This window comes from Sapajus apella, unplaced genomic scaffold (assembly GCF_009761245.1).
Source record: "Sapajus apella isolate SASKATOON/1434 unplaced genomic scaffold, GSC_monkey_1.0 scaffold1, whole genome shotgun sequence".
NCBI lineage: Eukaryota > Metazoa > Chordata > Mammalia > Primates > Cebidae > Sapajus > Sapajus apella.
The window spans coordinates 62,446,254-62,459,823 of NW_022436941.1; the positions used below are offsets into that span (position 1 = coordinate 62,446,254).

At 48.2% G+C, this 13,570-nt stretch overlaps 1 protein-coding gene across 1 annotated transcript; it reads left to right on the forward strand.

The window, feature by feature from the left end:
- The first annotated feature begins 2,220 nt into the window (after positions 1-2,220).
- Positions 2,221-11,834, forward strand: OTP (orthopedia homeobox). The gene is made up of 3 exons (XM_032277653.1): positions 2,221-2,421; positions 3,703-4,112; positions 9,765-11,834. The coding sequence occupies exons 1-3, from the start codon at positions 2,385-2,387 to the stop codon at positions 10,293-10,295; spliced, it is 978 nt and encodes a 325-aa protein (XP_032133544.1). The 5' UTR covers positions 2,221-2,384; the 3' UTR covers positions 10,296-11,834.
- Positions 11,835-13,570: the final 1,736 nt, after the last annotated feature.

A 13,570-nucleotide genomic window follows, 5' to 3' on the forward strand; every position in this document is an offset into this window, starting at 1 on the left:
CTGGGAGCAGGGTTCCGGGACCAGGCCTCCCGGTCTCTTCCTTGGCCACTTTCTCCCCACTTCTGCTCCTGTATACCAGTGTGGACACTCTGCAAACCCTACCCAGGTGGGCAGAAACCTCCTGCGAGTTCCTAGACGTGCGCAGGCTGGTGCGTACTCCCAGCCACCGTCCTGAACGCACGCGGCCCCGCCCTGGGCTGCCGTGCGGCCTTTTTCTGTGCGCGCCCAGAGCTCTAGCTTCTAGATTTGGGGTTTTATTTGGGGGCAAAGGAAGCTTTTATTGAGAAGACTTTGTTTGCTTTAGGTCTCAGAATTTTCTTTTCAGGCAAAGCGTTTTTCAAAAGGGCTGCGGGCGCTTGCCAAAAACCCTAGCGGCTCCCGGACATGGCGCAAGCCAGAATCCACGGCCCCGGCGCCCAGCCCCACATAGGCCGCGTTAGTAGTAGCTGCAGCGGCTGCTGAAACCCAGTCGGGCCCGGAGCTTCCGGGGATGCGGTCTCTGCAGCTCAGTAGATACTGGTGTGTCCAATACCCTGCATTCACATGAGTGTACATATGTGTGCGCGCGCACGTGTGTGTGCACGGGAGGCGAACAGGCTGCAGGAGGGAAGGAGGAAACAAAACTGCCCCAGAGTTCGCTTTGCCGCCTCCTTTGTCTCCTTGCTCGGTCCCTGTCACACACACAGCTGAGGACGCACACACGCACACACACAATTCCTCTCGCATCTGCTCTCAGGCAGCATTTTCAATGTTTTGTGTAAGTCAATTGGACGGCGAACAAAAAAAGCCATTTGCTCAGTATTATTTAAAACAGACTTCATAGGGCCACCCTTTTGTGGAAGGTTTATTTGCACTAAATGAATAATCTTAATTGCATCACTCTCGAATTAAAAATCAATGTTAATCAAGTTGGGAGTAGTAAATATCAGTTTTCATTGTGACTGGGTAGAGGGCATTTTTCTTGTGTTGCAAATAAAAATACAAGTCAAATAACTTTAAAAGGGCATTATGTTCTGCTACAAATACAATTGAAACGGATTGTTTAGGAGCAGATCAGAAACGGTACAGAATTTTGCACTTAATTTCCTCAGTTATCATTTACAATAAGAACCTCTGGGCTTGACAGCCAAGTCTAAACAGTAGTAAATTAGTACAAATTTATACTGATTTTACTCTAATAATCGTAATAAAAGCTTATAGATTTGGCACTAATTACATAAATGCCTAATGATCTTGAAAATTACTCTGGTTAGAAATATATTACTAATCTAAACTTTGTTGTTGGCTGGCTCTGAAAAATCAGAACATTAGAAATGGTTCGCTTCACTTGTGCAAAGCACTTTAAATTGTTCAAGTAGTTTAACATATTCAAGAGGAAAATAAAGAGCATTTAACTTTATTTACAGCCTTAAGTGGAGTTGGGAGCCGAGCTGAACTTAGAAACTTTGACCAAAAGAGCGGGTTAGGGGCGAGGATGCGGGCGTGGACCAAGCGGAAGAGCAGGAGCTGGGAAGAAACCCCTCCAGAAGGGTGCAGGGCGCTGGAACCCACACTCCGCGAGGGTCCCCGAAGCAGACAGCGGGCGCTGGCAGTGCCAGGGAAGTCGAATCCTCTTTGCTCTCTAGGCCCACTGTGGGGTTGGGGCTCGTATAGGCCCCGGGGCACAGCCAGGGCGCCTGGACTCTAGTCGCAGGCCTGCTGAGCGGCGGCGAAGTCTAGACGCTGTCTGAAGGCCGCGGTGTGCCCTCGTCGCGTCCTGGGCTGGCGGGCCGGTGTAAGCTGCAGACCAGTGTAGCCCAGAGCGCGCAGGTGGGGACGACTCTCGGGTCACGCCAGGGTCACGGCCGGCTCTGGCCCCTGCTTTCCCCCTTTCCCAGGAAGGTCCTAGCTCAGAGGCACAGACTACGCCCTTGAAGCGCTCAGGGCTGGCCAAGGGGAAGGAAAGGGGAACCTGGAAAAAATCGCAGGGAAGAACTAGCGGGAACCGGGCCCAGAAGCTCAGGGCGAGGCCGAGGCGGCGTAGGCTGCTTTAGCTCCTGCTCCGGGCTGGAGTTGCCAAGGCTGCCGCCGCCGCCTCCTTCGGGCGGGCGCAGGCGGGCGGGCGGAGTGGGGGACTCTCCGGGCGCTGACATTTGCAGGCTGCCCTCCTGATTGGTCCCCTCGCCGAGCTGCTCACGGGTTCATTCAACTGTTAAGCACCTCCCCGTCTCTCTAAAGGACATTATAATGCAAGAAGCCCCCTTTTTAACCACAAACCGAATTTTCTTTCATTTAGGTGATCTATATATATCTATATCGTATAGCTTATAGCTTATATCTATTTTAAATAACTTAAAGCCGCTAAAATTTGGGGGGGAACAGCTTTCGCCCTGGAGCGGTGCGCGATGCTGTCTCACGCCGACCTCCTGGACGCCAGGCTAGGTGAGTGCGCGCCTCTCGACCGGGCAGCCAGGAGAAGCTGGGGCAGGAAATTGTCAATTTGTTCCTTATTTTACCTTAATGCGACCTAAATGGACTAATTTCTTTAAAAGTAATTGTGCTGCATTAAAGTTTAATTTGATTTAACATCAGCTTAAAAAAAAAATCTATGGAATATGTAGATCCAAGAAAAGAGTTGGGGAATGTTGTTACTTTTTGTTTTTCTTATTTTTCTTCCACCCTCCCCCCGCCTTTTTTTTTTTTGAAAGGCGATATACCCCGTGATAATTTGTTTGGAGGTGTTTCTCTCTGTTTTTTTCCTCTCTTGTTTGTTTTGATTTGGGAATTATTTCTCCTTCCTCCCCACCCCCCGTTTCTCTCTCCACACTACCATCTTGTCTTCTCTCCTTTTCTAAGTGTGGTTGAATTTGTAAAAAATCTGGCATAAAGGAGAAGCTGCTGCCATCAAGGCGTATTTGCTAAGTGTGCTGGTTGAGAATGAGAGAAGGCAAATTCAACCTCACAGGCATCCCACCTTCTGCAAGGGATTCGGCGTTGCCAATGGCTGAGAGGAATGCGCCTTTTATTTCTCTGGAAAGAAAAGTTGAAATCTCTAAAGTTTGATTCACGGTTGTCCATAGAGTTCACTCGAATTTCCTTAATGCTATTTGGGTTGGTGGGCTCTGGGTTTCCGGATTGGGAATCTTTGGTGATGGATGTGACTCCATTTTCCAAACACTTTCTCTGATTTGAGGGGGAGGCGGAGCTGATTTGGGTTGATTTTGGGGGGTGGAAAGCTTGGAGGTTTATTCTTCTTCCGAAAGTGAGAAGGAATCGGCTGAGGGCCGGAGGTAGAGTTCGTCAGGTTGCCGAAGCGCAGGTGCCGCAGCAACCGAAGAATTGCTTAATTTTCTTTCTGTCCCCCGCCCCCCATGTCCAAAGATTTGCTCTCGATTTTTGGGGCGCCGGGGGTACGGTTTATAGAAGGGATTCAGAGGCATGTTTTATTGCCAGGATCGGGAGTGTTTTATTGTGAGAGAGACGAAGGATTGTGCTGTTTACTACGGGAGTAGGCTGCGGAGAGGGCAAGGGGCTGGGAGATGTTATTCCAAGCCTACTGTACAAATTCTGGGGAACCCAGCTGAGTACCCTGGGAGTTTCTTCCTTAGGGCAAGCGTGGGTGTGGAGGGAGCCGAGGACGGGTGAAAGGAAAGCTGCACTGGGAAGACAGCCCCACCTGGCATCGCCAAGAAAGTAGTGACGGTGAACCCCTTGCCTCCTTAGGTATGAAAGATGCCGCCGAGCTTCTGGGCCACCGGGAGGCGGTGAAGTGTAGGCTGGGCGTGGGGAGCTCCGACCCCGGGGGCCATCCAGGGGACCTGGCGCCCAACTCCGACCCAGTGGAGGGAGCCACTCTGCTGCCCGGGGAGGACATCACCACAGTGGGTTCCACTCCGGCCTCGCTGGCGGTGAGCGCCAAAGACCCGGACAAGCAGCCCGGGCCTCAGGGCGGCCCGAACCCCAGCCAAGCCGGCCAGCAGCAGGGCCAACAGAAGCAGAAGCGCCACCGGACGCGCTTCACCCCCGCACAGCTCAACGAGTTGGAGAGGAGCTTCGCCAAGACTCACTACCCCGACATCTTTATGCGTGAGGAGCTGGCGCTGCGTATCGGGCTGACGGAGTCCCGAGTGCAGGTACTCGGGGCTTGGGCTCTGGGGCAGAAGGCAAGGACCGGGCGGGAGGATTTGGGCAAAGGGAGCAGTATCTTTCCTTCCCCTGTGGAGATCCCGGGCTGCGTTCAGGCTGTCTGTGCGTTCCTGTGTTGAGTTATCTCCTTCTCTACCCGGAAACCGGTCCCCATCGCCATCCCCCAATGGACACGCAAGGCCCCTGTCTCCGGCCGGTATAGCTACAACCGGGAAGAAGCTCCTCAAAATCGAAGCCCAGAGTTATCGGGCTACAGGGTTTGCCTCCTTCTCCTGAGAAGGCAACCTCAGCGCCCCCTCTCCCCCCAGGCAGCCCAGCCGAGCGCACACCTCAACTCCTGCTCCTGTTATCGACAGGTATCACCCCCTAATGAGTTTGTGTTAAGCGTTTGGATAAAAGGAGGAATGCAACAATTATACAGTAAACAAGAGAAAAGAACAAATAAGGCGAATGGGCGCCCTTTAAAAAACCCAGGTTTCACAGCGTGGCTTTATTAAGTATCGACCTCCCTCTGCACTCAGGCAAAATATTCCTAGTTTTGATGTTTGCAAAGGGTTTGAACTTTCATGGTCTACCAATAAGCTGGGGACAGCTGACGAGATTCCCACAGCCGGTGAGCCCTGTTTTGTTTTGGAGTCCACTAAGAAAGCTGGGGTGGGGTAGGGGGATGAAGGCTTTGTGTTGTAGATATCCGGTCTGAAGAGGGGCATTCGGGACGGGAAAGGTTTACAGGTAGTAGAGGAAATCATTGCTGACCCCTAATTCCCCTCCAACCACTCACCAAGCTGTAAATTTTATATAACCTAGAAAATTATACCTATAGCTTTTCTGAAAATTGGGGAATAAAAGCATAAGCCTAGTGAATCCCAGATTTTTTTGTTCGCTTTTTAAAAGAATGAAGACAACGAATCGAATATTTTACGGACAGGTGCCTGGAGGTGAAATTCCAAGCGCGGGTACTTACTCTTGAGCTATCCATGGTGCTGAAAAAAATCTTCTTTTGCCATTTGGTCGGTGGTATTTTCTGTACGATTTCCTGGGTGTCATCAATCTGGTCAGCTTGTTAAACCAGCGCTACCTACTATTATAAATTAACTTTAAATCTTAGTTACTTCACATTTTATTTAAGAAGCAAGCGATGAGAGCGTCCATAATCACAGCGTTGAATATTTCCGTCTCCATTTGGCATTTCAAAGATAGTCTAAACGGAAAAAATAGAGCATGCTTTTTCTGTTCTAATACTAAATGAATATAATTGGGGACTTTAAATAGTCAAGTTAATAAAGTAATATTGATTAACATAATGATTAACATTTTTATTCAATATAAGTCTGGGTGGTTTTGCTAGTGAAAGGCCTAAACAGTGATCTCCTAAAACTACACACTGAAAGACTGCTAACTGCATAACTGTAAACATATATTAGTAATGCTCTTCAAAATTTTTACCTTTCACCTTTTAAAAATACCTGAAGTTGAGTTTTAACCTTTACATAAATATACAATTTCAATACTTCCATCAACACTGATGACAATGCTTGCTTGTAGGTTCGATCTTGTGGGTTAGAAATTCATAAATTTTGGTTTTTGTCCCTAAAGAAAAATACTATCTATTAATTCTTGTTTTAAAGGGTAAAATACTGTGTCTTAACCTAGACATACTGGCAATTAGTTTAAATTAAAATAGAACTTAGAATCACAAATAAAATATAATTGAACAACTGATTTTATGAAAAAGGAAACGAGGTCTATTAAACTTTATTAGGTCTTCCAAAGGTTAATGACAGTTATTCTTTTAATAGAAAAAGTTATAAATGAAATAAAATATAAGCTATGTAACAGAAATAGTTATTTTCAAAAAGTACAGAAAAGAATATGCAAGAAGAAAGAGACAAAGTACTCTAATTGTTCCAGCATAATGTTCAAGCAAAGATAATAGCTTGAGCCTGCTGATAGGCACAATTTAATAGAATGGCAATTTCAATATTTTTAAAAATAACGTTCCATAGTTTAAAAAGTAATCAGATCAACGTAACCTTCTTAATTAACTTTTCAAAATGATTAACATTATGTAATGTAATGCAAAAATAGTTTATGGAAAATGTATTTACTTCACAATTCACTGTAACATTGCTCCTTGACCAAATTCAAATTAAATAGTAATTGGTTTATGTTCTTATATGATCAGTGCTTCATAGTTTTCTTTATAGTTAACAGATTGCCACACACTCTTTTCTGTATGTGGGCCACTGCACTGATTAAAAATTATCTAAACATTTAATTCATTGCAATTGTATATTTTTAAAGATGCTTTTTGATTCTACACTAAATTACCCAATATACTTATTTTTTAATCTCTATTTGGTATATATTATACTTTTAAGTATTTATTAAAGCATCTCTACTCACATGGAGGCCAATTCCATGTCTGATATCGCTCCTCTTTTCTGGCTAGTGTAATAAAACCATTCCTTTTATAGCATGCCATTATTAGAAACCAATTTCAGAATTATTTATAACCTGGAATGGCTTATTAAGCAGCAATGTGAGAATCATGCAAATTATGTGATCAAATGCAATATAATAAGCATAATCATTAGTCTCTAGCACGGATTAATTAACTTTCAATATTTTATTTACATAAAAACCAAATCAGTGAAATAACTTCTGCACAGTCAGGCTTGCCTTTCAATATTTTATACGAACAAAAATAATGTGCTGTAATTCCATTGACCGTGTCCCCCAGAATGGCCCTGTCACCTGCCACATCTTAATAGGGGGACAAGCTGAGAGTATTTTCTAGTTTTCTAATGGAATGAGAAATTGCATTTTCTTCCTCTCCCAGCACTATTAAAGTGTAATGAATTCGGCCCAGAGTTCACGGCTGGCTGATCGAAATGAACCTCAGATCTAGGCTTTAATACAGCTCCCCAAATTTCCTCCCAAATCTTCACATTAATCATTGCTGGATTCCAATGAGATCTTCATAAAGCATTTGCTTCAAGGGGGGAAAAAGTAATATTCTCTCTTTCTCTCCCTCTTTCCTCTATTTCTCAGCCATTTATAGCTGGGGAATTAAACGGGCTATATATTTTAAAATACATTTACAGTATGTCTATATTACTGTAACAGCAGATATCATGAAAGTAGATTTTTAGATCCCAACCTCCATTAGATTCTCACTGTTGTATTAAGCATTTTCCAAGAAGAGCTGCATTTCAAACTGAATACAAAGTTGGCCCGTGTCTGTGGTTAATATATTTCCTGGAGTTGTCATCTGCGCATTCTGAAAATCTCCCTTAGGTTTTGCCTGCATTTTAATCCGTCATGCTCTAGTTTTCAAGTGGAAACATTCACATTTTAAAAACATATGCATCGTAGCGTGGAACGGAGGTGCTCAGACTCCATGCAGATTTTTCCCCCCCAATCCCAGTAAGCCATGAAACATAAAAAAATTTGTAGCCATCATTTGACTACTAACCCTCAAACATAATTGAGCATGATTTTTCGATTATTTCTATAATATTTAGTTCTTTAACAGCTGTTCTTTTCCGCCTGTGCCTGAGCAGAGCCTAGGTTCAGAAACCATCGTGGTAGTCGCATTTTCTATTGAAATTCTACTGGGCAACCCTCCCCTTCCTCTTTCTTTTTTCTGCTTATTCCCTCACACTCTCTCCCCTCAAACAAACATTTCGGGATTCACTGGCACTTGTAGGTTGTTAGAAACCGGTCTTGACTCTATAAGACACCTTTCAAAACAATTCGGATGCAGTTTGTCAAGTGTGGGAACCCTTTGGTTACAGACACCGTCCCGTCTACCTCCCCCGAGTCCAGCCTTGGGTGGGTGCTGCACAGCGACTTGCGGCCTTAGGTCTTCTCGCTGTGCCATCCTTTCCTCCTGAGAGTTGCTCTCCGCCTAAGGCCGCTAACAGCTCAATCGGTCTCATTGATCCCATTCACCATATAGAGCCCTGCTGCCTCATTAATCCGTTGTACCACCAGCTCAGGGGCTGCAGCTGGGAAGAGACGAGACCCGCTTGCCCATCGCCGACACTGGGATACGCCGCAATCTGAGAAATGGGGTAGAAACCACAGGAAGAAAGTGGTAGGTGATGGCGTAGGCACGGTAGAAAGGCGAGGGCCGGCCCAAAGCTGAGGGAGTATTCTAGGCGACAATGCCGTTAAGCATAGAGTGCGTCTATGCTTGCCTGGGCATGAACACACCACTGAACATTGCTGGCTCACGGAGACCGAGGGCAGGTATGTCCATACCCCTCTGATACTTTAGCTTGCAGAGTAAACACTAAATAGGTTACATTAACGGATGAACAACCTTTTTTGGCCACGGATATGGTGGTCAAATTGCGTTGGCCAAATTCTAAGAGGAAACTCAATCAGTACCTGAGCTGTGTCCCACATCATTTATATTTAGGCATAGTAAACTCCAGCTGACTAGACTTTAAATTGCAAGTCTTCCAAGCCGGCCTGCTGGCAAGTTATTATTATTGTCATTTAAAGAGATTATATTCAAATAGGAGGAGATGGGAGTTATCTTGGACTGGCAAGCTTATGTGATAACTTTCAGGCAGAATTCTTCTTCTGTGATAAAGGGTTTGACATGCCTGGGCAAATTTGCCTGGTAGGGTCTGAAATTCCTGAGCCACTCTTAAGAAAAAAGAGAATAGAAAGGCTATGTTCATTTGGAGTATATTTTATCAAACTCATTTCCCTGAAAAAGGACATTTGGGTTTGTCTAAGCAAAATTAAATTTGACTCATATATTGCATGGTAAAATGTGACCTCCTTTAATTCGTATTGGTCCGAACATTTGCTTTTAGTTTATAGATGAAATGGGGCAACATGAGGGAATCGGAGGCCTTGTTACTTGGGACCCTTAGTAAGTTCATGAAAAGAATAGACTTGAAGTCCCCTGGGGCTCAGAGCTTTGGCAGCATGTTCCAGGACACGTACAGCCCAGACGAAGAGTTGTGGCAGTAGCACCAAGCAGTATGGGAATGAGAAATCACGGTGGAGACCCAAACCACACTGTAACTCAGTGGCGCTCACTTTCTCACGCAGATCACTATATTAACCTCTCCGCCTGTCAACCGTGGCGTTAGGGGTTTTCCTTTGTCTTTCGATTTTGAAACTATGTCATCCACGGCCCCTCATCAATTTCCAAATTTCCAGCGTTTCTGAAAATTCTATAGCCTATCAGTGTTATAAAGCATGCTATTAAGCCACATGGGTACACATGTTTATCTTCATTTGTACACCTGTGGGTCGAGCTTTGACACATGCCTGACTGCAGACCTGTGAATCTGTGCAGTGCACAGAATGTGCAGGGGCGTGGTGAAGACTACACACCTTGGTGTGTTTGCACAGTGCGTAAACGCTGCGGGGCACGAGCTCTCAGGAGCACGGGACTCTGCGCCTGGTGGGTACATGGGGCGCCAGCTGCCAGGAGCTGTTGGGGAGCCACGGCTCCGACTGGGTTTGTGGGTGTGTCGGGCCGATGGCACTTGTTTCTCCCGGGGCAGAGCGGCTGTATCCGCTGCGGGTTTCTGGAGCTCAAGCCCCAGCTTCCCCGCCGCCCGGCCGACTAATAGCGCCTTGTCTGTCTCCCGCCCCACCCGCTCCAGGTCTGGTTCCAGAACCGGCGCGCCAAGTGGAAGAAGCGCAAGAAGACGACCAACGTGTTCCGCGCGCCCGGCACGCTGCTGCCCACGCCAGGCCTGCCTCAGTTTCCTTCGGCTGCCGCCGCTGCCGCCGCCGCCATGGGCGACAGCCTGTGCTCTTTCCACGCCAACGACACCCGCTGGGCGGCGGCCGCCATGCCGGGCGTGTCGCAGCTGCCGCTGCCGCCGGCGCTGGGCAGGCAACAGGCCATGGCGCAGTCGCTGTCCCAGTGCAGCCTGGCTGCCGGGCCGCCGCCCAACTCCATGGGCCTGTCCAACAGCCTGGCGGGCTCCAACGGCGCGGGGCTGCAGTCGCACCTCTACCAGCCCGCCTTCCCCGGCATGGTGCCCGCCTCCCTCCCCGGCCCCAGCAACGTCTCCGGTTCGCCCCAGCTCTGCAGCTCCCCGGACAGCAGCGACGTGTGGCGGGGCACGAGCATCGCCTCCCTCCGCCGCAAGGCGCTAGAGCACACAGTCTCTATGAGCTTCACTTAATGCAGCCGCGCCCCGGCCCGCTCCGCCCCCAGCACCGCCCCCGGGGCCGCCCCGAGGCCCTTCCGGCGCGCGCCGGGACCCAGGCGCTCTGCCCCGTCCCGCCCCGGTTTTCCGCCCTGTCTCGTTTCGTCCTCGCCTCTCTCCTACGCTTGCTCCGGCTCACCCCTAGCCCCAGCCCGCGAGGCCCCCCCTCCGCCTGATTTCGCTTGCCCGCGGTCCCCGGTCTCCCGGCAGCCCCTCTTCCCTTCCCATCCAGGTGCCCCCTCGGCCCGGCCTCCAGCGCCTCAGCCCACCCTTCCCGCCATCCCGGACTCCCCGCTCGCGCTGGCCGTGCTCGTGCCCTTCTCCCGGCCTTCTGCCTGGCGGCGTTCCCACCCACACCTTCGACGCGACGCCTACGACCCCCCTCGCCCGCCGCCTCCCCTACGTCCCCACACTTTGCGCCCCTCCTCCCGCGCCCGGCAAAAGCATCCTTCCCGCCATTTTACGTACCAGGGAGTCGACTCAGGATCTGAAATCAGACACCAATGGACTAGTTTGTGGGCAGAAACACACACACTCGCACTCTCGCTCACGCTCAGACGCTACACACGCGCGCGCACAGACACCTAGGTCACACACGGACGTGTTCAAGGGACAGCACAATGTTAGGGATTTTTGTCTTAAAGGAGGACAAGCATCTGCTACCAACCGCCTCATCCGAGGGCCCAGCTGCTGTGATTTGATTTGTCCTTGTGCTCTTCGAGCTCCTTTCTTTCCTCTCCCACCACCCTACCCTTGCCCAGTCCACCCGGTCACAGGTGGAGCCCTCTCTTGGCTTGCAAGAGAACGCTTTTATTTTTATTTCATCTGATTTTTATTTTCTTACGCACAATTGTGTGAGGGTGTAGAAGGGAAGGCTTCTCCGGAGGAACGCGACAGTGGATTGGGTGGCTGGAGTAGACTAAAGGAGTCATGTGACGAAGAAGAGGTGATCTGACCCATTTTGATAAGTCTTTATAAGGAGGAATAAAATAAACATGTAAGCAGAATTTTCTTTTGTAAAAGCAAAAGTCACATCTCTTTTCTGGATCCTTCAGGACTGGGGTTTGTTTGCTTCCTTTTCCGTTTCTCTCTTCTCGCTGCTCTGTGCCCTTGGTTGTTTTGTGGTCGTCCTGTCGTCCCTCGTGCCCCTCGGCCACCTGCCGGCCTCCGAGGGGGGCACTCGGACATCTACAACCCTGCAACTTTGTACAGAGAAACACAATCAGCCCTTTCTGCATGTGCTGGTCAAATCCAAACCCAGAGAACAGAAGCGCTTTCTAAGAATGAACAAATATGTGAAATAGGATGTTTTGTGTAGATAAAGCATTCTTGTTACATACTGGTCAATTTGTGATATGTTTTAACTTAATGTCTGTGTTTATTTATGGAATTCGGTTTTCTTAATAAATGTTTGAGCTAATATAAAGCATATTATTTGACTTTTCCGGACAAGTTTATATCAAGTTAAATGTAAATGGATAAAATAAAATCATTTTCAGTATGTGATATAGAGAATGATGGGTTTTGGTGTGACCTCGAACGGCGGGAGGGGTCTCGTGGCAGGAGGGGAGGGGCCAGTCTTGGGAATGGTCATATTCGCGGCAGTTGGAGGGGTCCCGGCGTCCGGGTCACGTGGGCCCTTCGCCCTGTGCTGGGCTTGGGTTCGGTTTCTGAGGGCACGGTGAGGTCTCCGCGGCGGGGAGGCGTCCTGGGGCCTTGCTGCTACCGCCTCCCGCGCAAGCTTGGAGCCTCCCGAGGCTTCTCAGCCAACCTAGGCTTCCGAGGCAGAGGTGGGGCTCTGAGCGTCGCTGTCGGCGCGAAACGCAGGGCCTGAGAGTTTCTCGGATGAACGGTGACCCTGGGGCAGTGGCGCTCAGGGCGCCTCTCGCGGGTTGAGTGAGCGTGATGGGGCGGCAGTGGGCGGAATGGGATCACAGTTCGCACCCTCGGCCTTCTGAGCCCCGAGCTCTGCCCTCCGGGGCCGCCCCAGCCGTCTCTGATCCCAGGTACCCGGTGGACGCGAGGCCGTGGCTCTTGCCTCCCACCAGGGCCTAGACCTCGTTGGGGCCTTCCCTCAGGTGACGGCGCCCGTCAGGTCCCCAGACCCAGGCTCCGCTTCAGATACCCGGGGCCTCCCAAATAGAGGCAAATGTGCTTCTCCAGAAGAGGCGTGTCCGGGACGACCCGCGCCTGTCAGGGCTTTCCCCCACCCCGGGGCTGCTCTGGTTTCCTCTCAGGGTTCCTGCTGGCTGCGTGCTAACCTCGACTTCAGCCACGTGCTCAGGGGACTGCCCCAAAGGCATAGGGAAAAAAATACTGTTTCTTTTGTCGGCCGAGGGGAAGGTTGCAGTGTGTTTTAAACTTGGAGGCAAATCGATATCACAGGCTTCCTTGGGAAGGCTAACCAAAATCAATCTTGTGGTTTGAAATTTAATGGTCATTATAGGCATTTAGAGGGCACCCCTTTTCCCACGGGAAGACTTCTCATTTGGTTGCCTCAGAGTGTAAACCCTAAAAAACACCCTCGTGCTAAAATACAACTGGGCTACATGTGAATTTGAGGAGCTGCTGTAATCGTTACTCAACTAAGAGAACACAATGGGATCTCCTCAGAGATGAAAACAAAAAGCTGTGATTTTTAATGATAAGAATAAATCTGTTCATGTTACCTTAGGAATTTTCATTAGAGGTAAATTGGTGGGTGGGTTCACAGAATATTTCAGTTCTACATTTTCTAAAGACTATTTTTAGTATAACATTAAAATATTAAGAGAAAACATGCTCATTGTGAATTTCATACAAGAATGGAACATTTCTGTATTTGAGAACTCATCCAAGAATTTAGCAGCACACAACCACCAAATTTCTAAAATATGAGTTGATGAAAAATACTTTTCCTTGTTTTTACATTTCATCATATTCTCCCTTATTTTAGTGTTCTTAAAAAAAATGAAATCGTGGATACTGTAATCTCAAGTCACATTTAAGAGATCAGTACAAATTACAGATTGCTTCACCAGTGCTCATGGAATGTTGTTTACAAGGATGCTAATTTTACAGCTTTTTATGCTGCTATAAAGCATAACTTTATGATGTAGGAATGCAATAAAAGATGCTAAATGGAATCTTTAAAAATTGTATTTCTCAAAGGCAAGGGAAATGGGATCTTTCATTGGAAAAAAATGGGCCAACTCAGAACACTGATGAGAAGTTGCAAATCAACTCAAATGATAGATGCTTTCAAAGATACT